This window comes from Salvelinus fontinalis, chromosome 37 (genome assembly GCF_029448725.1).
Source record: "Salvelinus fontinalis isolate EN_2023a chromosome 37, ASM2944872v1, whole genome shotgun sequence".
NCBI lineage: Eukaryota > Metazoa > Chordata > Actinopteri > Salmoniformes > Salmonidae > Salvelinus > Salvelinus fontinalis.
In genome coordinates, this window is record NC_074701.1 from 8,478,016 (window position 1) to 8,504,927 (window position 26,912).

Genomic DNA, 26,912 nt, shown 5'->3' on the forward strand with positions numbered 1-26,912 from the left:
TGCGCTAGGCGGGGTCTGTCCTGCCAACTGCAGTCTAACCTAACGTGAACGTAGCATGCGTGACTGCAGACAGTTTAAAGACCAAAAAAAATCTAAATCCTTGATAGACAAGGGCCTTTACTAAATTAACGTATGATTGTTGTTACAATGTATCGTCTCTGTAAAGATATGTTGTTTACATTGACAGAGTGATAGTCAGGCGTCACGGTATTCGCATTATGCTTCCGATGCCTAGGATCGACGGGGACATTTTTGACTGTATCCAACGAGGGAACATTGATCAGTGTGCACATTTCATTCAACATGATCGATCTATCCTCAAAGAGAAAGGTACGTTTATAGGCCTGCCTATGCATTTTTGTAGTATGCATTAGCCAACAATTAACTGTGTACACATTTGGGGAATTAATGTTATTTTAGATTTTTTTTTAAATCCAAAAGCCTACCATATTGCAGAAGAGCATTTGTGGAAACCAAGACTGTTCTCAGGACAGGCCTGGTAGCTAGATATTTTCGCGTCGCGTCGGAGACAATTTCAACAAACCCAACCCTTTTCGTGCGCAGCCGGCTATACAATTATATGTATCCCCGTGGACCGGTTCGTACATAACATTGTCCATTCAGGCCCGCAAAGGTGTCTATTTCCTCTTTAACTCGATTTAATGGCGAGAAGAAAACACCATGCTACAATGCTTGTCCCGGATCTCGCATACTGTTCTTTCAATCAGGTTGCAGCGGTCAATTTTTTTTTCAACCCTGGGGTGTAATCATTAGTCCAAACAGTACCGTTTTGCTACTAAAACAGAGTAAGGCCGAAACATTGTAAAAGACTCCAGCCACCCAAGCCCTAGACTTTTCACTTTGTCACCGTCCGGCAAACGGTACCGGAGCATCAGCTCTCGGACCAACAAGCGCCGAGACAGCTTCTACCCACAAGCCATGCTGTGCTGTTGTCTTAGGTCTCTCTTTATGTCAATTTGTGGTGTCATTTGTCGTGATCTGTGTTTTGTCCTACATTTAAATGTTTAATCCCAGCCCCCATCCCCTTCATTGTAAATAAGAATTTGTTCTTAATTGACTTGCCTAGTTAAAGGTTAAATAAAAACATATATTAAAAAAAAGAAGGCTGCTAAATTGTCAATTAATGGTACCCAAACTATCTGCACTGACTCTTGTACTGACCCTATGCACACTCATTAGACTATATAGTGTATTCGGAAAGTTTTCAGACCCCTTGACTTTTTCCACATTTTGTTATGTTACAGCCTTATTCTAAATGGATTACATTGTTTTTTCCCCCCCTCATCAATCGACACTATACCCCATAATAACATTTAGAAACTTTAGCAAAATAAATGAAAACATTTAAACTGAAATATTACATTTACATAAGTATTCAGACTCTTGACTCAGTACTTTGAAGCACCTTTGGCAGTGATTACAGCCTTGAGTCTTCTTGGGTATGATGCTACAAGCTTGGCACACTTGTATTTGGGAAGTTTCTCCCATTCTTCTCTGCAGATCCTCTCAAGCTCTGTCAGGTTGGATGTGTGGCGTCGCTGCACAACTATTTTCAGGTCTCTCCAGAGATGTTGCCACCGCCATGCTTCACCATTGGGATGGTTCCAGGATTCCTACAGACGTGACGCTTGGTATTCAGGCAAATCTTGGTTTCGTCAGACGAGAATCTTGTTTCTCATGGTCTGAGTCCTTTAGGTGCCTTTTGGCAAACTCCAAGCGGGCTGCCGTGTGCCTTTTACTGAGGAGTGGCTTCCATTTAGCGACTCTACCATACAGGCCTGATTTGGTGGAGTGCTGCAGAGATGGTTGCCCTTCTGGAAGGTTCTCCCATCTCCACAGAAGAACTCTGGAGCTCTGTCAGAGTGACCAAAGGGTTCTTGGTCACCTCCCTGACCAAGGCCATTCTCCCCCGATTGCTCAGTTTGGCCTGGCGGCTAGCTCTATGAAGAGTCTTGGTGTTTCCAAACTATTTCCATTTTAAGAATGATGGAGGCCACTATATTTTTGGGGACCTTCAAAGCTGCAGAACCTTTTGGTACCCATCCCCAGATCTTTGCCTCGAAACAATCCTGGCTCGGAGCTCTAGGGACAATTCCTTCGACCCCGTGGCTTGGTTTTTGCTCTGACATGCACTGTCTGTGGGACTTTATGTAGACAGGTGTGTGCCTTTCCAAATCATGTCCAATCAATTTTTACCACAGGTGGACTCAATGATGATCAATGGAAACAGGATGCACCTGAGCTCAATTTAGAGTCTCATAGCAAAGGGTCTGAATACTTATTTAAATATGATATCTGTTTTTTATTTTTAATAAATTAGCAAAAATGTCTTAACCTGTTTTCACTTGATCATTATGGGGTATTTTGTGTAGATCAGGATTTTAGAATAAGATAACTATGAACTGTATATACAGAGCATTCAGAAAGTATTTACACCCCTTGACTTTTTCCACATTTTGTTGTGTTACAAGGTTGGATTAAAATGGATTTCATTGTAATTTTTTTGTAAACGATCTATACAAATTAATGTAATGTGGAAGAAAAATTCAAACCTTTGTGAAAAAAAAAAATATATATATACACTATATTTTGATTACATAAGTACTCAAGCCCTGAGTTAATACATGTTACAATCGCCTTTTGCAGTGATTACAGCTGTGAGTATTTCTGGGTTAGTGTCTAAGAGCTTTGCAACCCTGGATTGTACAATATTCGCACATTATTCTTTTAAAAACCCTTCAAGCTCTGAAGTTGGTTGCTGATAATTTCTAGACAGCCATTTTCAAGTCTTGCAATATATTTTCAAGCCAATTTAAACTGTATCTTGGCAACTCAGGAACATTCAATGTTGTCTTTGTAAGCAACTCAGTGTATATTTGGCCTTGCGTTTTAGATTATTGTCCAGCTGAAAGGTGAATTTCTCTCCTAGTGTCTGTTGGAAAGCATACTAAACCAGATTTTCCTCTAGTATTTTGCCTGTGCTTACCTCTATTCTGTTTATTTTTATCCCCAAAAACATTCTAGTCCTTGCCAACGACAAGCAAACCCATAACATGATGCAGCCACCACCATGCTTGAAAATATGAAGAATTGCACTCAGTGATATGTTGGATTTGACCAAAATATAATGCTTTGTATTCATTTCTTTGCCACATATTTTACAGTTTTACTTTTGTGCCATATTGCAAACAGGATACATGTTTTGGAATATATATCCTTCTTGTCACCCTGTCATTTAGGCTAGTATTGTGGAGTAACTACAATGTTGTTGGTTCTAAGCTGACATATGGAATTGTTTTAAGAAGGTCATACCATGGATCATTTAGCTATTTGATTTGGAATTGTAGGACCCCTTTAGGCATCAACAAAAATATATTAAAAAAAATATTTAAAATATACAATTTGGCCTTTACTACTACAGTATAGCCCATAGAAACGCATCGAATAACACATTCCTTAAAAAAGACAGTCACAAAACTACCGACGTACTTCCATTAATTTATATGGGTTACCTTTAAACGAGCCCCGTGTGATTTGGGGGGGGGGGTCATAGAGCAAAACGTGTTCGTGAGAGTCCCCTTTTTATAGAGGGGTTCGTTTGTAGGCCAAACTGTTTGGATCCTACAGACGTTTTTGTGAGAAGACAATTTAAGGACGTCTCCCGGTCTGCCAAACAGCGCTGTAGCTCTGACACTTTCAACCGCAGATGCGGAAGGGCGACATAGGCGGATGCGGTGGATTGAGACGCAGCCCATGCAAAAAAAGAAATGTCCCTTTTTCAGGACCCTGTCTTTCAAAGATAATTCATACAAATCCAAATAACTTCACAGATCTTTATTGTAAAGGGTTTAAACACTGTTCCCCATGCGTGTTCAATGAACCATAAACAATTAATGAACATGCACGTGTGGAACGGTCGTTAAGACACTAACAGCTTACAGACGGTAAGCAATTCAAACTTAAGACACTAAAGAGGCCTTTCTACTGACTCTGGAAAAACACCAAAAGAAAGATGGCCAGGGTCCCTGCTCATCTGCACAAACGTGCCTTAGGCATGCTGCAAGGAGGCATGAGGACTGCAGATGTGGCCAGTGCAATAAATTGCCATGTCTGTACTGTGAGACGCCTAGACAGCACTACAGGGAGACAGGACGGACAGCTGATCGTCCTCGCAGTGGCAGACCACGTGTAACAACACCTGCACAGGATCGGTACATCCGAACATCACACCTTCCGGACAGGTACAGGATGGCAACAACTGCCCGAGTTATACCAGGAACGCACAATCCCTCCATCAGTGCTCAGACTGTCCGCAATAGGCTGAGAGAGGCTGGACTAAGGGCTTGTAGGCCTGTTGTAAGGCAGGTCCTCACCAGACATCACCGGCAAATCTGGTGCAGTCCATGAGGAGAAGATGCACTGCAGTACTTAATTCAGCTGCTTGCCACACCAGATACTTACTGTTACTTTTGATTTTGACCCCCCCTTTGTTCAGGGACACAGTATTCCATTTCTGTTAGTCACATGTCTGTGGAACTTGTTCCGTTTATGTCTCAGTTGTTGAGTCTTATGTTCATACAAATACTTACACATGTTAGGTTTGCTGAAAATAAACGCAGTTGACAGTGAGGGGACGTTTCTTTTTTTGCTGAGTTTATACAGTTGAAGTCAGAAGTTTACATACACTTAGGTTGGAGTCATTAAAATTTGTTTTTCAACCACTCCCCAAATTTCTTGTTAACAAACTATAGTTTTGGTAAGTTGGTTAGGACATCTACTTTGTACATGACACAAGTAATTTTTCCAACAATTGTTTACAGACAGATTAGTTCTCTTATAATTCACTGTATCACAATTCCAGTGGGTCAGATGTTTTACATACATAAGTTGACTTTAAACAGCTTGGAAAATTCCCGAAGATTATGTCATGGATTTAGAGCTTCTGATAGGCTAATTGACATCATTTCAGTCAATTGCAGGTGTACCTGTAGATGTATTTCAAGGCCTACCTTCAAACTCAGTGCCTCTTTGCTTGGCATTATGGGAAAATCAAAATAAATCAGCCAAGACCTTGGGTCTCGACCCCGCCCTGTGCAACTGGGTCCTGGACTTTCTGATGGGCCGCCCCCAGGTGGTGAGGGTAGGATACAACATCTCCACCCCGCTGATCCTCAACACTTGGGCCCCACAAGGGTGCGTTCTCAGCCCTCTCCTGTACTCCTTGTTCACCCATGACTGCGTGGCCATGCACGCCTCCAACTCAATCATCAAGTTTGCAGACGACAGTACAGTGGTAGGCTTGCTTACCAACAACGGCGAGACGGCCTACAGGGAGGAGGTGAGGGCCCTTGGAGTGCGGTGTCAGGAAAATAACCTCACACTCAACGTTAACAATACAAAGGAGACGATCGTGGACTTCAGGAAACAGCAGCGGGAGCATCTCCCCTATCCACATCAACGGGACAGTAGTGGAGAAGGTGGAAAGTTTTAAGTTCCTCGGCGTACACATCACGGACAAACTGAAATGGTCCACCCACACAGACAGCGTGGTGAAGAAGGCGCAACAACACTGCCCACAACCGTAAGGCTCTCCAGAGGGTAGTGAGGTCTGCACAACGCATCACCGGGGGCAAACTACCTGCCCTCCAGGACCCCTACACCACCCGATGTCACAGGAAGGCCAAAAAGATCATCAAGGACAACAACCACCCGAGCCACTGCCTGTTCACCCCGCTATCATCCAGAAGCGAGGTCAGTACAGGTGCATCAAAGCTGGGACCGAGAGACTGAAAAACAGCTTCTATCTCAAGGCCATCCGACTGTTAAACAGCCATCACTAACATTGAGTGGCTGCTGTCAACATACTGACTCAAATCTCGAGCCACTTTAATAATAAAAAATTGGATTTAATAAATGTATCACTAGTCACTTTAAACAATGCCACTTTATATAATGTTTACATACCCTACATTACTCGTCTCATATGTATATACTGTACTATATACCATCTACTGCATCTTGCCTATGCTGCACGGCCATCGCTCATCCATTTACTTATATGTACATATTCTTATTCATTCCTTTACACTTGTGTGTGTATAAGGTAGTTGTTGTGAAATTGTTTGATTACTTGTTAGATATTACTGCACGGTCGGAACTAGAAGCACACGCATTTCGCTACACTCGCATTAACATCTGCTAACCATGTGTATGTGATCAATAACATTTGATTCGAAGTGGTAGGCCACACAAGATCACAGAACGGAAGCACAGAGTGCTGAAGCGCGTGTACTCGGTTGCAACACTCACTACCGAGTTCCAAACTGCCTCTAGAAGCAATGTCAGCACAAGAACTGTTTGTCGGTAGCTTCATGAAATGGGTTTTCATGGCTGAGCAGCCGCAGACAAGCCTAAGATCACCATGCGCAATGCCAAGTGTCGGCTGGAGTGGCGTAAAGCTTGCTGCCATTGGACTCTGGAGCAGTGGAAACGCGTTCTGAGTGATGAATCACGCTTCAGCATCTGGCAGTCCGACGGACAAATCTGGGTTTGGCGGATGCCAGTAAACCGCCACCTGTCCCAATGCATAGTGCCAACTGTAAAGTTTGGTGGAAGAGAAATAATGGTCTTGGGCTGTTTTTCATTTTGAAACTATCAGACCAGGGGTGAAAATACAGACTGCTGCAACCTGATTGGCTTAACGCGGTACTTGGCTTAACGCGGTACGCGACATCCGGGACGAGCAATAGCCATTCTAGCATGGTGGTGGAAAATGGTGTTTCATAAAGAGAATATGCATATTTTTTTCATTTTCTCCCGCCTTGAGTTGAGGAGGAAACCGACTTTGGGTGAACCATACTTTGGCCTATTCTAAGGGGACGTCCGGGTAGTGTGCCTAAGTTATACCGTTATTCTAGGTAATTTGTTCTTAACTTCTCTAAGGAAATGCTGAATAATAAGCATGTCAGAGGTGATCATACTGAGATGATTGTTGTCAGAGCTTTTCCAGAAGCCTTTTTCACACAGCTATCGCTTTACACAGTTCCAGAATGCATCACCACTCACTGTTCTTAGATGACTGCTGATGTCTCCTGTTGGGATGTTGTCATGTTGAGGGACCTTGTCTGTTTTATCAGTGATCTGAGATGAGTAGTTAGTCTATCCTTTCAGACATCTCCCGTGACAGTATGGCAGGAAGTCACAGCAGCTAAAAAGACAGTGGTATAGAGACAATAGTAGGCCTACTGCTCTTTAGGTGGTTAGGTTTTGAAGTGACTATCTGTAAGTAATCAAATAAATGTGATCATTTACAGTTATAGCACCCTAATCATCTGTGTGTGTCGGTCTGTATCTGCGTCTGTGTCTGTGTGTAGGTTGGGGTGGTTTCACCCCTCTCCACTTTGCGGCCTTCCAAGGTAACCGTTCGATAGTTAACCTGTTGCTAAGCAATGGAGCTGACCCCAACCTGACCTGCGATGCAGGAATGACGGCCTTCCACTTAGCCTGCAGGTCGGTAACACTACCTGTCTCCTACCACGTCAGTATCTACAGATTTTAATGGATTGAATAGGCCCCCCTATCCAGTCCTATTAGATCTATGGAAAGGGACTAGGGGAAGAGCATTGGGCCCCTGGAGCATCTAGAAATGCCCCCGTCTCTCCTTCTTCTCCCTGAAATGTGTACTCGTACACTCCCCCTCATGGATGTAAAAGGAATGGACTGGTGTAAGACATATGGTGGAACCTCCCTCCAGCCTGTGCTTACATCAGTCCAAATGCTTTGAAATCCTTGAGGGGGAGTGAACAAGTGCAAATCAAATTTTATTGGTCGCATACACATATGTAGCACATGTTATTGCGGGTGTAGCAAAAAGCTTGTGTACTAGCACTGGTAAAGAATTAATTGTGCTATTAATAGTAATTATTATTGACGGTGATGTCTGTGTCTCTCCAGGCACGGTAATGTATATGTGATGCACCAGATTATGCAGCATGGAGCTGATCTACGCATGGTAGACCATCAGGGAAAAACCGCCCTACACCATGGAGTGTCTGGAGGCAACATGTAAGGACACAGACACACACACACACACACAGCTACATAATATTACACACACACACGTAACTCAGCAAAAAAAGAAACGTCCTCACTGTCAACTATGTTTATTTTCAGCAAACTTAACATGTGTAAGTATTTGTATGAACATAAGATTTTTTAGATTTTTTAAAAATCTTTATTTAACTAGGCAAGTCAGTTAAGATCAAATTCTTATTTTCAATGACGGCCTAAGAACAGTGGGTTAACTGCCTTGTTCAGGGGAAGAACGACAGATTTTTACCTTGTCAGCTCGGGGATTCAATCTTGCAACCCTTCGGTTACATGTCCAACGCTCTAACCACTAGGCTACCTGCTGCCAACAACTGAGACATAAACTGAACAAGTTCCACAGACATGTGACTAACAGAAATGGAATACTGTGTCCCTGAACAAAGGACTGCACCAGATTTGCCAGTTCTTGCTGTGAGAACTGGTAAATCTGTTCCACTCTTCCACCAAGGCACCTGCAAGTTCCCGGACAATTCTGGGGGGAATGGCCCTAGCCCTCACCCTCCGATCCAACAGGTCCCAGACGTGCTCAATGGGATTGAGATCTGCGTATGTGCTAGCATGAGCAGTGCGAGCTTCCTTCTTTTGCGCAACTGAAATTGAACATGTTTCATTATTTGAGACTAAATTGATTTTATTTATGTATTATATTAAGTTAAAATAAGTATTCATTGTTCATTCAGTATTGTTGTAATTGTCATTATTACAGATACATAAAAATTGTTCGATTAATCGGTATAGGCTTTTTTTGGTCCTCCAATAAATCGGTATCAGCGTTGAAAAATCATAAATCGGGTTGACCTCTACTTTGTACGCCTATGTAGGTATTCCATAAAAAATCTGCCGTTTCCAGCCAGTCATTTAAAACATTAACAATGTCTACACTGTATTTCTGATCAATTTGATTTTAATGGGCAAAAAAAATTGCTTTGCTGTGACCCCAAACTTTTGAACGGTTGTATGTATGTATGTATATACAGTTGAAGTCGGAAGTTTACATACACTTAGGTTGGAGTCATTACAACTCGTTTTCAACAACTCCACAAATTTCTTGTTAACAAACTATAGTTTCAACAATTCTGTTAGGACATCTACTGTGTGCATGGCAAGTAATTTTTCCAACAATTGTTTAGACTAATTATTTCACTTATAATTCACATTTACATTTGAAGGTAGGCCTTGAAATACATCCACAGGTACACCTCCAATTGACTCAAATTATGTCAACTAGCCTATCAGAAGCTTCTAAAGCCATGACATCATTTTCTGGAATTTTCCAAGCTTTTTAAAGGCACAGTCAACTTAGTGTATGTAAACTTCTGACCCACTGGAATTGTGATACAGTGAATTATAAGTGAAATAATCTGTCTGTAAACAATTGTTGGAATAATGACTTGTCATGCACACAGTAGATGTCCTAACAGACTTGTTGAAACTATAGTTTGTTAACAAGAAATTTGTAGTGGTTAAAAAACTAGTTTTAATGACTCCAACATACAGTTGAGGTCGGAAGTTTACGTACACGTATGTGAACCCTTTGAAATGATCTGGATTTCTACATAAATTGGTCATGAAATTAGATCTGATCTTCATCTAAATCACAACAACAGACAAACACAGTCTGCTTAAAATAATAACACACAAATGATTGTATTTTTTTTGTCTATTGGAATACATAATTTAAACATTCACAGTGTAGGTTGGAAGAAGTATGTGAACCCCTACGCTAATAACTTCTCCAAAACCTAATTGGAGTCAGCTAATGTGGAGTCCAATCAATGAGACGAGATTGAAGATGTTGGTTAGAGCTACCCTGCTCTTTAAAAAAAACTCACAAAATTTGAGTTTGCTCTTCACAAGAAGCTTTGCCTGATGTGAACCATGCCTCAAACGAAAGAGATTAAGAAATGTTGACTTGCATAAAGCTGGAAAGGGTTACAAAAGTATCTCTAAAAGCCTTGATGTTCATCAGTCCACAGTAAGACAAATTGTCTATAAATAGAGAAAGTTCAGCACTGTTGAAACTCTCCCTAGGAGTGGCCGTCCTGCAAAGATGACTGCAAGACCACAGCGCAGAACGCTCAATGAGGTTAAAAAGAATCCTAGGAGTGTCAGCTAAAGACTTACAGAAATCTCTGGAACATGCTAGCATCTCTATTGACGAGTCTACGATATGTTAAACACTAAACAAGAATGGTGTTCATTGGAGACCACCACGGAAAAAGCCACTGCTGTCCAAAGAAAAACATTTCTGCGCATCTGAAGTTAGCAAAAGAGCATCTGGATGTTCCACAGTGCTACTGGCAAAACATTATGTGGACAGATGGAACTAAGTTGAGTTGTTTGGAAGGAACACACAACACTATGTGTGGCGGGGGGAAAAAGGCCCAGCACACCACCATCAACCTCATCCCAACTGTAAAGTATGGTGGGGGAAGTATCATGGTTTGGAGCTGCTTTGCTGCCTCAGGACCTGGAGAGCTTGCTATCATCGACGGAAAAATGTATTCCCAAGTTTATCAAGACATTTTGCAGGAGAATGTAAGGCTATCTGTCCACCAATTGAAGCTCAACAGAAGTTGGGTGACGCAACAGGACAACGACCCAAAACACAGAAGTAAATCAACAACGGAATGGCTTCAACAGAAGAAAATACTCCTTCTGGAGTGGCCCAGTCAGAGTATTGACCTCAACCCGATTGAGATGCTATGGCATGACCTCGAGAGCGGTTCACACCAGACATCCCAAGAATATTGCTGAACTGAAACAATTTTGTAAAGAGGAATGGTCCAAAATTACTCCTGACCGTTGTGCAGGTCTGATCGGCAAATACAGAATGTTTGGTTGAGGTTATTGCTGCCAAAGGAGGGTCAACCAGTTATTAAATACAAGGATTCACATACTTTTCCCACCCTGCACTGTGAATGTTTACACAGTGTTGTTCAATAAAGACATGAAAACGTATCATTATTTGAGCTATTAGTTTAAGCAGACTGTGTTTGTCTATTGTTGTGACATTAGATGAAGATCCGATCAAACGTTACGACCAATTTATGCAGAGGTACAAGTCATTTCAAAGGGTTCACATACTTTTTCTTGCCACCGTGTATGTGTTGTGCATCAGTGACATACGATGTCAATACATGACATGTGTCATGCGCACACACACTACACACACTTACCCTGCGTCGTGTCTCCCAGTGTTGCGATGCAGTACCTGTGGGAGACGGGAATGTTCAGGTGGTGTGATGGAGACATGTACAATGTCACACCTCTACACCTGGCTGCGGATGCTGGCAACACCGAGGTGGTCCGCTACCTGCTCCGAAACAAGGTGAGGTGTACACACTGACTTGCTTGGAGAGTAAGTCTGATGATGACTTCCATGTTCCCCCTTCTATTGGGGAGTTTACCTTCCAGAGTTATGTGCGTCACAATAATATCTCCTTTCTCCTGAAGTGTGCACTCATTCACTACTTCGCACAAATGCAAAAGCGTTGAATTAGTGGAGGCATGGGAAAGTGGGAGTTCAACCGTATTTCCAGTCAGGTCTGTTCAAATCAGTGGAGGGAGGTGAACAAGGGCACAATCTCTGTAACATGCGCTGCTTGCTGAAAGAGCTGGAGCCCGACGGAGCACTCGGCTGCAGTGCCCTTCAACTTTTTAGGATTGCTGCCGCACTATTCAAAATAAGTTTGTGTGTGTCAGAGGTGTATGGTGGAGACTGTGGATGAGGATGGGTTGACAGCGGTCCATGTGGCATCGGAGAGAGGCTGTATAGAGATGTGTTGGACACTGCTACAGAGATCAGGCTTCAGGATACTACACTTGAAGACCTACAGCGGACACACGCCTCTGGACCTCTGCAGGCAGGGAAGGACATTCAGGTGGGTCGCAATAGCTCTAACCTTTACCTGGGTATTAATTAGGCACAAAATGGAGGACAACAGACACAAACAGGGACTTGTGCAATAAGAAACGTATTTATTTTCAGGTGCAAAAAGTTTTCAAACATTTTCCATTGTGTGACAAATACCACCCAGGAATATATCACACTGTCAACCTCTTCTGTCCCATTGCCATACCACCATCACTTTCTGTGTTGGGGTTGTATTTCCACAGACATCTGCAGCTGGCCAAACTACTGATCCGCTACATGAAGGAGCCACCCTTCAGCAAACCTGACGAGTCCCCACGTAAGTGCTACGCCTTTAGTCTCTAATGAGGCTGTGATAAGTTTAACTGTAATGAACTTTGTGTGACATCGAATCATGTTCCTGTGTATAATTGTTTCTGTGTGTATCTGTGCATGCGTGGATCTTTGTTTGTGTGTGTGCGTGCAGTCCTGTACTACTGGACATTATTCTTCCCGTGTCTGATCGGAGGAGTGATTCTGATTATCGCAGCGATGTTGGGGGGCTACGGAGGGATAACGTGCGCCGTCCTCTTCCCTTGGCTGGCCAGGAGTATATTCTCCCAGTTCCACCGCATGACCACCTACCAGAGGTACAGACTGTGTGTCTATGTGCGTGCTAACTGTGTGTTCGTGTATGTCTGCGTTATACAGTATATTCATCCATTGTATTGTTCTTTGTTCCATTAACTGTTGTGTTGCAGGTTGGCCAACCCCGTCTACCTAGGGACTATGATAGCTGGACTGTTCCACTCTCTAGTCTGTTTCTACTACAAAATACTGCCACCTAATATCCTTTATCTTACAGTGATACTGTACTGCCTAATATATATATAAACATACAGTTGAGGTCGGAAGTTTACACACCTTAGCCAAATACATTTAAAGTCAGTTTTTCACAATTGCTGACATTTAATCCGAGTAAAATTTCCCTGTTTTAGGTCAGTTAGGATCACCACTTTATTTTAAGAATGTGAAATGTCAGAATAATACATGCTTTTATTTCTTTCATCACATTCCCAGAGGGTCAGAAGTTTACATACACTCAACTAGTATTTGGTAGCATTGCCTTTAAATTGTTTAACTTGGGTCAAATGTTTCAGGTAGTCTTCAACAAGCTTCCCACAATAAGTTGGGTGACTTTTGGCCCATTCCTCCTGACAGAGCTGGTGTAACTGAGTCAGGTTTGTAGGCCTCCTTGCTTGCACACGCTGTTTCAGGTCTGCCCACAATACTTTGACTTTGTTGTCCTTAAGCCAATTTCCACAACTTTGAATGTATGCTTGGGTCATTGTCCACATATTATACGTATAGTATATATATTATACATATGCGTAAATATGTATGTATGTATGTATATATATGTATATATATATACGTATAATGTGTATATGTGTGTATATATATATTAATTGTTTAATACTGTATATAAATATATAATATGTATCATATATGAGTAAATAATGTGTGTTTGTGTATGTATGTATATATGTGTACATGCATACATATATATACACACACACACATATGTATGTTTATACACTGCTCAAAAAAATAAAGGGAACACTTAAACAACACAATGTAACTCCAAGTCAATCACACTTCTGTGAAATCAAACTGTCCACTTAGGAAGCAACACTGATTGACAATACATTTCACATGCTGTTGTGCAAATGGAATAGACAAAATGTGGAAATTATAGGCAATTAGCAAGACACCCCCAAAAAAGGAGTGATTCTGCAGGTGGTGACCACAGACCACTTCTCAGTTTCTATGCTTCCTGGCTGATGTTTTGGTCACTTTTGAATGCTGGCGGTGCTCTCACTCTAGTGGTAGCATGAGACGGAGTCTACAACCCACACAAGTGGCTCAGGTAGTGCAGTTCATCCAGGATGGCACATCAATGCGAGCTGTGGCAAAAAGGTTTGCTGTGTCTGTCAGCGTAGTGTTCAGAGCATGGAGGCGCTACCAGGAGACAGGCCAGTACATCAGGAGACGTGGAGGAGGCCGTAGGAGGGCAACAACCCAGCAGCAGGACCGCTACCTCCGCCTTTGTGCAAGGAGGTGCACTGCCAGCGCCCTGCAAAATGACCTCCAGCAGGCCACAAATGTGCATGTGTCAGCATATGGTCTCACAAGGGGTCTGAGGATCTCATCTCTGTACTTATTGGCAGTCAGGCTACCTCTGGCGAGCACATGGAGGGCTGTGCGGCCCCACAAAGAAATGCCACCCCACACCATGACTGACCCATCGCCAAACCGGTCATGCTGGAGGATGTTGCAGGCAGCAGAACGTTCTCCACGGCGTCTCCAGACTCTGTCACGTCTGTCACATGTGCTCAGTGTGAACCTGCTTTCATCTGTGAAGAGCACAGGGCGCCAGTGGCGCCCCACCTGTGGACGTCGGGCCCTCATACCACCCTCATGGAGTCTGTTTCTGACCGTTTGAGCAGACACATGCACATTTGTGGCCTGCTGGAGGTCATTTTGCAGGGCACTGGCAGTGCACCTCCTTGCATAAAGGCGGAGGTAGCGGTCCTGCTGCTGGGTTGTTGCCCTCCTACGGCCTCCTCCACGTCTCCTGATGTACTGGCCTGTCTCCTGGTAGCGCCTCCATGCTCTGGACACTACGCTGACAGACACAGCAAACCTTTTTGCCACAGCTCGCATTGATGTGCCATCCTGAATGAACTGCACTACCTGAGCCACTTGTGTGGGTTGTAGACTCCGTCTCATGCTACCACTAGTGAGAGCACCGCCAGCATTCAAAAGTGACCAAAACATCAGCCAGGAAGCATAGGAACTGAGAAGTGGTCTGTGGTCACCACCTGCAGAATCACTCCTTTTTTGGGGGTGTCTTGCTAATTGCCTATAATTTCCACCTTTTGTCTATTCCATTTGCACAACAGCATGTGAAATTTATTGTCAATCAGTGTTGCTTCCTAAGTGGACAGTTTGATTTCACAGAGGTGTGATTGACTTGGAGTTACATTGTGTTGTTTAAGTGTTCCCTTTATTTTTTTGAGCAGTGTATATACACACATATATATATATATATACATATATATATATATGCATATTTGTGTGTATATATATATATATATATATATATATATATATATATATATATATATATACACACACACACACACACATATATATACATATACACACATACATCAAAATATGTATATGAAAAAATGTGTAGCCTACATGTAGTATATTGTTGGTTGAGCCTTAACCCGCTGTGACGCTTGTGGGGGGATAGTGTTCTGGGTCATGTGTCGCTGGTCCAGTTCTCTATGGTTTTGGCCATGTTCTGGAAGATTCTAACCCAGGATCCTGGGGAGCTGGGACCGGGAGATGCAGATCCTCGCTACTCCTCCATAGCAGACCTGCTGGAGAAAAAACAGAATCCTCAGAGGTTCTGCATCTACTGTGAGGTGAGGAGAACCAATCCACCAATCAATCAATCTTTATTATGAGTCAAGAAAACGCACTGGTTCTTTATCTACTGTGAGAAGAGAAACGGTTAAGTTAGCGATGCAGCTGAGGATCGAGTTGTGTCGAGAAATACGTTTATCCTGCCCTCCTTTGGTCATTGTATTATAGTGGTGATGAAATTTAATTGGGCAATGCATGTTAATTTGCCTTTTTCCGATTTCTTTTTTTCATCCATCCTCCATATTCCCGAACAAAACTGTGCACATCCACAGAGAACTACATTTCCTTAAATGCTCACCAAACGGCGCATCGATCCAGTCAGCAGTTTTCTAGATTACTCAACTCTAGATTCTAGATTACTCAACTTTGGCAAGTGTGTTGAGACAACAAAGGAATCTATGTACCCAGAACTTTCCTGCCCCAAAATTGAGTTAACTAAAAATTGTGTTGCAGCAGATTGCCTTGATTTAAAAGTTGACTCAACTTAAAAAATGTTTTACAGTGGGTGTTCATCAATAGCAGCAGATGGCGATAAGCTGAGTTTTCTGTAAATGTTTTGTTACTTAATTAATTGAATTTCCTGTATTTTTGGGAATTGCCAACACTGTCACTTAAAACCAAGGGTTGGAACCAAAAGGTATTTTTCAATCGTTTCGTTCTGAACAGAACCATCGGTTGAAGTCCAAACACTTAAGACACACCCTCGTCCACTTACCCTCGCCTTATGCCCTTGGGGGAATCCCCGTCGCCATCTTGGCGGGTGGTCCAAATGATTAGCCAAGCAAGGGAAGTTTGTAACGTAATCCCCTCAGCCCTCATTTTTAGTCAGCTTTGTGAGTGTACAATTATGTTCACCCCTGGCCTGAAACTCCCCATAATTCAATTTGCGACGATTGTACATCCGCTAAGAAAAGTCTGCGAAAACTTAAAAACAATATCAATGGAGAAGTCAACATACAAGTGTAAGTAAAAACGAAAGATAATAAGTTAGACATTTGCTACTACGTAAAAAGTAAATGGTTTTGTTTGGTTATCTTTTGGAAATTGTAGAAATGAAACATTTTCCTTCTTCAGAAGTTCCAGCTAGGCAGACTAACGTTAGTTAGCTAATTTGTTTGCTAGCTATCATACAGTAGGCGTATATTAATAATGATATATTTAATATGTAGACATGCACTCATAATTGACTGTAGTGCATATAAAGCACCCACAAGTTACCGGTGGCTGGAAACACAACCATCGCGGGATGAATGAGTGACGAATTTCCGGCCAAGGGTGGCCCATTTTTAAAAATCATTCCTTCCTTCTTTTTCCTTCTTTTTTTTTTTGAAAAATCAGTATACATACAAGAAGTATACAAACAGACAATGATAACATATGCTAGGGGGTACAACAAATGACAGATTATAGAAAGACCTTAAAAGATGCACACATATTGATTGTTTTAACAGCTTTCTTATTGGAAGACTGTATAATGGTCTTAATGTACTGCTCAAATTCCTTATAGAAAACACAGAAGCGTGTTTTTGGGGGTGAATTTACATTTATGAATATGACATTTTTCCATTAGCACAATTAGATTTCAGGTAAAATTGTTCTTCTTTATTATGGTTAAGGAAACCAAGCAGCATTCTCTCATAAAAAACAAAAGTCATCAAGAAGATTAACAATTATAAAACTGTGAATATCTTTCCATAATTGTTTTACATGTAGACAATGCCAAAATAAATGTGAAACTGTTTCTGGATGCTCAACACAAAAAGTACAATCAATGTTAATGTCTTTTTTAAGTTTCTTCAGGTAATGATTCGCAGGGTAATACTTATGGCTCATTCTGAAAGAGACCTCTTTGACCTTGTTAACAAGCAAGTATGTGTGGTAATAACCAGACTTTTTTCCCAACAGATATTAGTGACCAATGTATTCCAGTAACTTGTGACATAAGGGATGGATACAATATCCCTTTGAAATAAAGCATGTATAGACCTATTGTTCTGACGGAGCAAGGAGAAACATTTTCCCTATTGAAGAGTCAACTGGATTAAGCAAGGGTAGGTCAAGAACGTGAGGTCTGGCTACACCTCTAAATAACATGAGAGTCCCAGATGGAATAGCATGAAGACTATGGCAAACTCTCTAGGTGTTACAGGGATATTGTAACGAGTTAAAAATTCCTTATAATTGAGTATTAATCCTTCTGCATTAAAAAGTTGACTCACCAGAAGGATATGATTATTGAACCAGTTCTTAAAAAATAAATACTTGTTTCTATACAAAATGTCCTTATTGTTCCAAATGAAATACCTATGAGGGGAAAAATTATGTTTATATATTAAAGACCATGCTAAGAATACTTGTCTATGAAAAGCAGATAATTCTGCAGGAATCTTATCAATGTTATAGTTACAAAGTAACGTAAAATTGAGGCCACCAAAACGGGAGAACAAATAATGAGGGATGAAAATCCAAAATTGAAGTAGGATTCTTTAAAAAATGTTTAGCCCAATTTATCAGCATTTGATTTAGTGGATCATGAAATAATTTTGACAAAATGTATGCATTATGGTTTTAAGGAGGTAGCATTGAATTGGGTACAGTCATATCTAACTGACAGGAAACAGTCCACCTATATCAATGGTTCATTTTCTTCCCCTCGTGTTAAACTGTGGAATACCGCAGGGCAGCTGCCTTGGGCCACTTCTCTATTTAATATATACCAACAACCTTCCCTTAGCTGAAACTCAAGCTACTATATTTGCAGATCATACTACAATTTATGCAGCAAGACAATCGGTTCAACAGGTACAGCAAGCTTTACAAGGAGATTTGGAGAATATTAGGGAGTGGCTTTGCCAAAACAAACTTGTTTTAAACACCAAGAAAACCAAGTGTCTGTTCCACTAGGAAAAGGCCAAAACAGCATGGGATACAATTAAGTATGGGAGGAGTACAAATTGAAGAAGTGGCAGAAACGAAACTATTGGAAGTGCAGCTAGACAACTGCTTATCATGGTCGTCTCAAATAACTAATCTATGTAAAAATATATATATATATTAAAACAGCATGCATAATCAGAAGGATAGCTAAATATTTACCCGGGGGAACCAGGCGACCCGGGCGCGAACCAGGGACCCTCTGCACACATCAACAACAGTCACCCACGAAGCATCGTTACCCAGCGCTCCACAAAAGCCGCGGCCCTTGCAGAGCAAGGGGAACCACTACTTCAAGGTCTCAAGGCGAGTGACGTCACCCATTGAAACGCTATTAGCGCGCACCACCGCTAACTAGCTAGCCATTTTACATCGGTTACATATACATCATTTAAAACGGCCAAGTTCTATTCACAACGGTATTCAGTTGGTAAGAGACAGACATTCCGTAAATACTAGGAATAGATTGACCACCATCTATGCGTTGTCAATATATAAATGTAAACATTATTTTAAAACAATTGAAATATAATACATAGAAATGTTGTGGGACTATAGTAGATGAAGAATCAATATTCTTTTAGATTGAGTATTTATTGGGTCATTATGTTAGTATATTATGTATGTTTGTAATAGTGTGTTATATGTGGAAATGTGTTTGTATTATAAATTGTATTTTAATGTTTAAGGACTCTTGGAAGATTAGTCCAAATGGGGACTAAAAGAGATCCAAATCAAAATCTTTCAAAAACAGGGTTGTGTCATCTGCAAGTCATTCCTTCTTTCCTAACCCTCCAAGTGTATACTTGTCAGACGTTATGATACGTCAACAGAAATGTCCACTTAATTTGAAGGCTGAGGGATTAGGTTGTGTCTAAGTGTTTGGACCGTAAACCATAATTTTTGGGATTCCGTTCCGACCAGAAAAATAAAGTTCTGAATCAGTTCTAACTAAAACATAGTAGCGGTTTATATCGTTCATTTCTGTTCCTTTTTAAAACTCAAAACAATATTTTTTGTACATTTAGCTAGACATTAAAATTACTTTACCAATGGATAGAACAGCTTGCTACATGCGTTGGACAAACAAGTGTAGTGTACGGTGTGCAAGATGCAACTGAAATTTCGCAGAGAGCGTTAGGCATCTTGTTGTTATGACATGCATTATCTGAATAAGGCCCGTATAATTATACATACGGAGGTGGCTTCTATGAAGGAACTTTTGAAAATCTTTGAACTTCAGAGAGTTGGTTTAACTAACGTTGGACTAGAGTATGCCCTTGATTAGTTACATTACATTACACATAATGCAGCCTAAAGTTTGAGAGCTAGACCGGAGCTAGCTAGCAAACAAACGTGTGTGCAGTGCGCACCAGAATTAAAATAACACGTCTTACCTTTCTGTAGTTAATACATCCAATGTGAAAAGTGATAACTATGGTATCTGTAACTAGCATTGAAAAGTAAATTCATTCTAATAAAAAAGATCTCCCTAATTTCTGAATCATGCTTGTTACGTCATTAGCTACCGAGGAAGGGAAGAGGCAGATAGTCTACACACTGGCAATGATTTTCAGCTGGCAGGCAGACACTGGAATAAGTTTGAGTGACAGTGAGGGCTTTGCATAGGCACTTTGTTGCGTTTTTTGTGGGACTGAAAAAAAAATGCCCAGAACGTTATTAACCGGTTAGTATAGATCACTTTCGTTCTGGTTCTGTTCCTCAAATTTCGTTATTTTACGGTTTTCAGTTATTTTCCCTGAACCGGTTCCAACCCCTGCTTAAAACAGTTTTTGTATTTATGATATGATTTATAGAAGTGCATAGATGCGGTAAACAAGTCAATCGAACTCGAACATAACAATGGAATTGCCATGGAAACGCGTGGGGGAAAGAACCAGTCTCCTCATTGCCCTCCAGCAAAATTAGCCTACAGTTAGGCGTATTTCACACTATGTTGAGGCACAAATCGGAGTATAATGCTTGTATGGATGTCAACCCCAACACATGTTCATATCATTACCAATCAACTGCATTCGTTAAAAAACGACTGACTACCACCATCGATTTATACAAACGGGAATTAGCATTTAATAGTCACTTCTTCTAAATCTAAAAAGGGACAACTTCTACATTTTAATGCACGAAAACAGACAAACATATCCAAATGTAACTTAACCACATTGTGGGCCTGTTTAAAATACAGAAATCATGACGGATTTGACATCCACTTTGGTGCACATTTAGCAAATTTTGATCTAACAATCCGGTCCGCATCTATAACTTGTCAAGTTAACCACTCAAACAGAACGTGTTTCTCACTGCTATTCCCTCTCTTCTCTAGTTGTTCCAGCCGGACCATACTAAACACTGTAAATTGTGTGATGTGTGTGTGAGGGATTACGACCACCACTGTCTGTTCCTGAACCGCTGCATTGGTAGGGGAAACCACCGACTCTTCATCATCTTCGTCCTCTCCATGGCCGCAGCCCACCTCCTTTTCGTGGCTGCGGCCATTTACCACCTGTATGTGGTGGTGGTGTCCCTTGAGGACCAGTCGTTGGTTAGGGCAGTAGCTGCACAGTTCTGGGTGGTCACATTGACAATAATGAACGCTCTGACAATCCTTTGGGAGGCTTGGCTGTTGACAGAACAGTTTGATGCCATCGCCATGGGGACTACGACCTACTTCAAACCTACCTGCGAGACTCGGCAACGGTCACTAGGACACCGCTGGACAACGGTTCTTACCTTCCTATTGGAGGGGAGGAGACGGTTAGATAATGGACAGACGGGGGACAATATCTCCATAGACATTTAGAAAATATGGACTCTAAAACCTGTGGTGTAATGAAGAACAATGTATATATGAATTATATATTCCATTCTTGAAACCGACTGGATCATCTGTGAGACGGTTAGCATGGTGAGCTAAAGCCTAGGCATTACCTTGGGAAGCTAATACCGCTATTAAACATATAACAAGTGGTGTGTAGACCAGAATTAGTTCTAATAGATCTAAACATTAGATATTCCTTATTGTCTTTGGGAGTTGGGTCGTCAACATATCTGTTAAACTTTATATTTGAACATAGGTATTGAAACGTTCTACTTTTAATATATAGACTACAGTAGACTGAATGCAGAAATCTTGCCAGCAAACAAATCAACATGTCACACTCCTCACATAACGCACTGACGTAACACGATGTCCTGGTAAGCATTTCCTATGTATACTGTACATGTAGAGCTAGTTTTATGTGATGCTCTGAGCTATTTTAAAGCTGACAGTACTTCTACAACAATGTAGCTAGTTTATGAACAACTGATTGTGTGCTGTCCTGTGAAGGATCCCACTATTTTACTACAGGATATCCCGTGGAGTTAGCTTTCTGTTTTACATTTTAATGCATTGGTGTATTTAAAACAGTGTTTCATTGGAGATAACTGGTCACTTGAAACGTGACCGGTTTCTTTTTAATTAAATAAAAGTAATATGATGAAATGATGCATGCTTTTATGTTATTGGTGGTGTAAACCATAGGTAACAGTGGCTAGACTTTAGCTTATAAGTACAATGTCATTTGGCTAATTGCATGACGGTATGGCTGCGTTAGTTCAGGGAGCTAGCACAAGTCTACAGGTCTCATTAGGCAAGAGTGGTTCAACATGTAAAACCACCTTCGTCACATGTTAACATTGGCTAATAACATGTCGTGACTCTGACCTACTCTATAGCAAAACCAAGACTCAACACTGCTAATAGACCACATCCAGTCATCTCCCATTACTCTCACTGATTTCCTCAATATCCCATGGGGACATATTGCTAGATTAAAGGATGATGATTCAGTAGCCATCTAAGCGTGGTTTAGTCGGGTAATGTATATACTGTACAGTGCCTTCGGAAAGTACTCTAACCCCTTGACTTTTTCCACGTTTTGTTAGGTTACAGTCTTGTTCTAAAATTGATGAAATTGTTTTTTTACCCTCAATCTACACACAAAACACAATAAAAAAATTGAAATATTACATTTACATAATTATTCAGACCCTTTACTCTGTACTTTGATGAAGCACCTTTGGCAGTGATTACAGCCTCGATTCTTATTGGGTATGACGCGACAAGCTTGGCACAGCTGTATTTGGGGAGTTTCTCCCATTCTTCTCTGCAGATCCTCTCAAACTGTCAGGTCGGATGGGGTGCAGCAATGCACAGCTATTTTCAGGTTTCTCCGGAGCTGTTCGATCAGGCTTAAGTCTGGGCCATTCCCAAGACATTCAGAGACTTGTCCCGAAGCCACTCCTGCATTGTCTTAGCTGTGTGCTTAGGCTCATTGTCCTGTTGGAAGGTGAACCTTCACCTCAGTCTGAGGTCATGAGAACTCTGGAGCAGGTTTTCATCAAGGATCTCTCTGTACATCTGTTCATCTTTGCCTCCATCCTGACTAGTCTTCTAGTCCCTGCCACTGAAAGACATCCACACAGCATGATTCTACCACCACCATGCTTCACCGTAGGGATGGGGCCAGGTAGCCTCCAGACATGACGCTTGGCATTCAGGCCAAACAGCTTTTAATATTGGTTTCATCAGACCGGAGAATCTTGTTTCTCATGGCCTGAGAGTCTTTAGGTACCTTTTGGCAAACTCCAAGTGGGCTGTCATGTGCCTTTTACTGAGGATTTGGCTTCCGTCTAGCCACTCTACCATAAAGGCCTGATTGGTGGAGTGCTGCAGAGACGGTTGTCCTTCTGGTTCTCCCATCTCCACAAAATAACTATTGAGCTCTGTCAGAACTTTTTTGGTACCCTTCCCCAGATCTGTGCCTCGATATAATCCTGTCTCAGAGCTCTACGGACAATTCCTTCGACCTCATGGCTTGATTTTTGCTCGGACATGCCCTGTCAACTGTGGGACCTTTATATAGACGTGTGTGCCTTTCCAAATCATGTCCAATCAATTGAATTTACCACAGGTGGACTCAAGTTGTCAATCAAGTTGTAGAAAGATCTCAAGGATGATCAATGGAAACAGGATGCAACTGTGCTCAATTTCGAGTCTCATATCAAAGGGTACTTATGTAAATAAAGTATTTCTGTTTTGCATTTTTAATACATTTGAAAACATTTCTGAAAACCTGTTTTCGCTTTGTCATTATGGGGTATTGTGTGTAGATTGAATATTTGTATTTATTTAATCCATTTTAGAATAAGGCTGTAAAAAAAAAAAAAGTGGAAAAAGTCAAGGGGTCTGAATACTTTCCGAAGGCACTGTATCTGAGCGGATTAGCCTTTTGTGTTCCATGCAATATTATTGAATGTCCTCTGTATGGCCTGCTCTATATACAGTGTTTAAGATGGGAGAAAGCAGTCTGTACATGTTGAGGAGGCCAGAAGACCTATCTCTCTCTAACATCCATTCTACTCTCTCCCACTCTCTCTCTCTCTTTTGTCACTCGCTTACAACCACTCTCACTTGCACACTCTCATGCACACACACACATACACAAACATACTCCCTAAATCGGCATTATGGATTCTAGCAGTAGCAATTTTCTGACGTGGCATCGCCTCTGTTCCTGGCATACCATTCCATCTGGTCCTTTTCCATTAGCCAATCAAATCATATAATGTTAATTATCTCTGTCTTATTGGTGAGCTGGTCTGGTTCGAGTTTCCAGGATCAGAGGGGATTGTATGTGTCATGATGTGATTATTGTCTTGGACAGCTGCCGGTGACCATAGCAATGGAATAAACAAACATTATCAGAGTGTGAAGAGTGAATAGCTAGAACACCATAAGCATCAGTGGAGGCTAGTGATTGAAAAAAATTGAGGTGAATGGGAGACCCACGGTATAAATGCAGACCCCACAGAAGCGATAATGCGTGTTTAAAAAAAAATCGAAGAAATGATTTCAACCTAAGACATTTAATAAAGACATGTATGGTCAAATATTATGGGCAATGAGAATGAGATGGCTGCTTAGTGTCAGGAAGATATCACAGCAGTGATTTGGATGAGAGTATGAGTTGGGGTGTGTTCGGAGGCTTGACTTCAGTGCAGGACAGGCTCATCATGGATGGATGGTGTTGGAGAAGAGCTCAACTCATCCTCTGAGGGCAGGACTTGGGAAGGCATAACACAACACATTTAGACAACAAAGCTAAGAATCCATTAGTCCAAGCAAGGATAAAAATCACATTGATGTGTAATAATGTGATGGTGTTCATCTGATTTTCTCTCATCACTGTATGTAGAGTCAATTGACAGAGCTACTCACAGTGCTTGGAGATGAAACATTCAATGCACCAGTGGATGAGAGGGCACATGAGACGTGGCTTCAGTTCATGTCGGGAGAGAGTTGACACTGGTAGTGAAGTGGAGAGGCCACCATGGCTTAATCAGGGAACAGGAGGGGACTTAGCTGTAAATACAAATAGCAGATACATTGAGTTACACATGAATCCCTGATTTGAAAATGTAATTCGCTCTACATAAAGTCATTTACTCCGCTGCAAACAGAAATAGCGGTTACAGTCCGTTACAGCAACGTCTTCATAATGGGCAACGCGTTTCTCCATTAAATTAAACTCAGACATCTGAGAATTCACAAAGTCAAACGCGAACTGCGCATCTCGCCCTCTTGACGTATCAAGGTAGCCCAAGAAACGTTCTAGAATAAAGCACTGATACCTGATGAAAACTGATAACTGCGAGCTACAGCTGATGTCTGTGGTTTAATCCATTTGCCATGCGAAAAAAACGCGCTGAGTCAACCCCTTTTAATCTCACTTTTAATGGATGATGCAATGAAAGCTGTTAAATCATTCTGAATTGATTTCGACATTCCAGAGAAGACCGTAGGATCTTCCAAATGCTCAGTAAGTAAAGCATTGTAAAGTGCAATTTCCTCTGCAAGCTCCATGTAAGAGGAACTTTCCCTTTCATCATGCCCCCTAAAAGCCAACAATTACATGGCCAGAAATACAGTAGTGTCGATAAACTGCTTGAGAACATCCCAGTTTATTCTTACAGTACCTTCTCATTGTGTTGCGCAGTTTGAATATGCAGAACTTCGTCCATTACATGATCGATGCAGTTTTTTCCCAGAAGCTTGAATCTTGGGCAACGAAAGGGGTTCTTCAACAAAATAAATGCGCTACATTGTCGTAGGAAGACATTCTGGCAGAGAAAACTGCACTCTGGTAGCTATCTAGCTTCTTGCTACTAAAGTTAGCAAAGCAAACTGAAATAAATAAACTCAACACACAAAAATGAAGTTCTAAAATCAAGAAAACAATATATATAATTTAACTCATTTGTTTCCTGTAGTTTGAAGAAACTAATTTTAATCAAATAGTTTTTGGGGGATATTATCTCAGTCTCTAACTGTCCAACAATGTCACCGATTCACCAAGCTTCTCCACACATAGGACCCCCATGATGTTCTGCAGCACAACCCCAATACACCACACTAGATGAATTATCTGTTCCTATGATTGGATGGACAACATGTCAGTTCATACTGCAAAAGCTTCGATTGGTTGGACATCCTCCGGAAGTCGTCAAATTACCAAGTAGGTTTATGGAAGAGGGTGAGAAGTATGAGCCTCCTAGGTTTTGTATTGAAGTCAATGTAGCCGGAGGAGGACAGAAAATAGCTGTCCTCCGGCTACACCATGCTAGCCTAGAGGGTGCTGTTGAGACTACTGTAGGCCATTGCAAAACAGTGTGTTTTATTTAATATATTTAGTATAGTTTTATCTAAAAATATATATATATTTTTTTATATTTCAATATTTTTATTTTTATGAAATTCACTGAGGAGGATGGTCCTCGAGTTCCTCCTCTGAGGAACCTCCACTGGTGCTGACGTATCACCATGCAGGCTACGTTTTCTATTGTGATTGGTCAACAATGACGGCACCTCTTGAAAATTAAAGCAGATTCCTATTTTCTCCGCCTCAGCTGAGCGACTACCAGCACCGCAAATCACTCCACCTCTCTTTCAGAACAGACGTAACTTTTATGTTAGCAGGTTTTGCAACCATGGGGTGGTCAACCCTCCTCCTGGAGAGCGATGGGATGTGCAAGCTTTTTTTACAGTCCTGCTTTAACACACCTGATTCAGCTCACCAAGATCCTGATGAGCAGCTGATTAGAATTAGGTGTAAGAGCAGGGTTGGACTTGGAACTAAATCCTGCACAACCAGTAACTCTCCCAGGAAGATGGGGGTTTGCCATCCCTGGCACAGACGAAAATGTGAAAATGTGAATGTTAATGCTACGACTGTCAGTGTGGGCTGTCTATTAATACCTAGAGGAACCAGCATGTGTTTAGCCAGAGGGCTGCACATTCACTTCTCCATACTGACTACCCACTTCCTGAGAGACAGAGAGAGAGAGAGAGGAAGCGTAGTCACACAGCACATGATTCTGACCCCACACTATGTGAAGACCTGTGTCTGCATTTCACACCACTGTCTACGAG

General features: G+C 41.5%; 1 protein-coding gene and 1 long non-coding RNA gene across 3 annotated transcripts; one reads left to right on the top strand and one right to left on the bottom strand.

Annotated features, from left to right (window-relative positions):
• On the top strand, positions 1-21,926 carry si:ch211-223a10.1 (putative ZDHHC-type palmitoyltransferase 6). 2 transcript variants are annotated; one of them, XM_055901821.1, is made up of 10 exons: positions 1-330; positions 7,395-7,530; positions 7,975-8,085; positions 11,329-11,461; positions 11,836-12,014; positions 12,250-12,323; positions 12,471-12,633; positions 12,745-12,830; positions 15,293-15,483; positions 20,763-21,926. In XM_055901821.1, the coding sequence occupies exons 1-10, from the start codon at positions 219-221 to the stop codon at positions 21,237-21,239; spliced, it is 1,662 nt and encodes a 553-aa protein (XP_055757796.1). In that variant the 5' UTR covers positions 1-218; the 3' UTR covers positions 21,240-21,926. The 2 variants fall into 2 exon arrangements, with proteins under 2 accessions (XP_055757796.1, XP_055757797.1); XM_055901822.1 differs by lacking the exon at positions 7,395-7,530 and having other exon boundaries at positions 242-330.
• LOC129836068 (uncharacterized) lies at positions 20,486-25,867 on the bottom strand. The gene is made up of 3 exons (XR_008756606.1): positions 25,460-25,867; positions 24,702-24,845; positions 20,486-24,546 (listed from the first exon to the last, which is right to left on the bottom strand). It is a non-coding gene; the product is annotated as an uncharacterized LOC129836068 (long non-coding RNA).
• Positions 25,868-26,912: the final 1,045 nt, after the last annotated feature.

What these genes read in the sequence shown, in the direction of transcription:
- si:ch211-223a10.1 (XM_055901821.1), top strand. Translation starts at nt 219, where the DNA reads ATGCTTCCGATGCCTAGGATCGACGGGGACATTTTTGACTGTATCCAA. An exon ending in ATCTATCCTCAAAGAGAAAG is followed by an intron (nt 331 to 7,394) that starts GTACGTTTATAG and finishes GTCTGTGTGTAG; the next exon opens with GTTGGGGTGGTTTCACCCCT. An exon ending in GCTACCTGCTCCGAAACAAG is followed by an intron (nt 11,462 to 11,835) that starts GTGAGGTGTACA and finishes TGTGTGTGTCAG; the next exon opens with AGGTGTATGGTGGAGACTGT.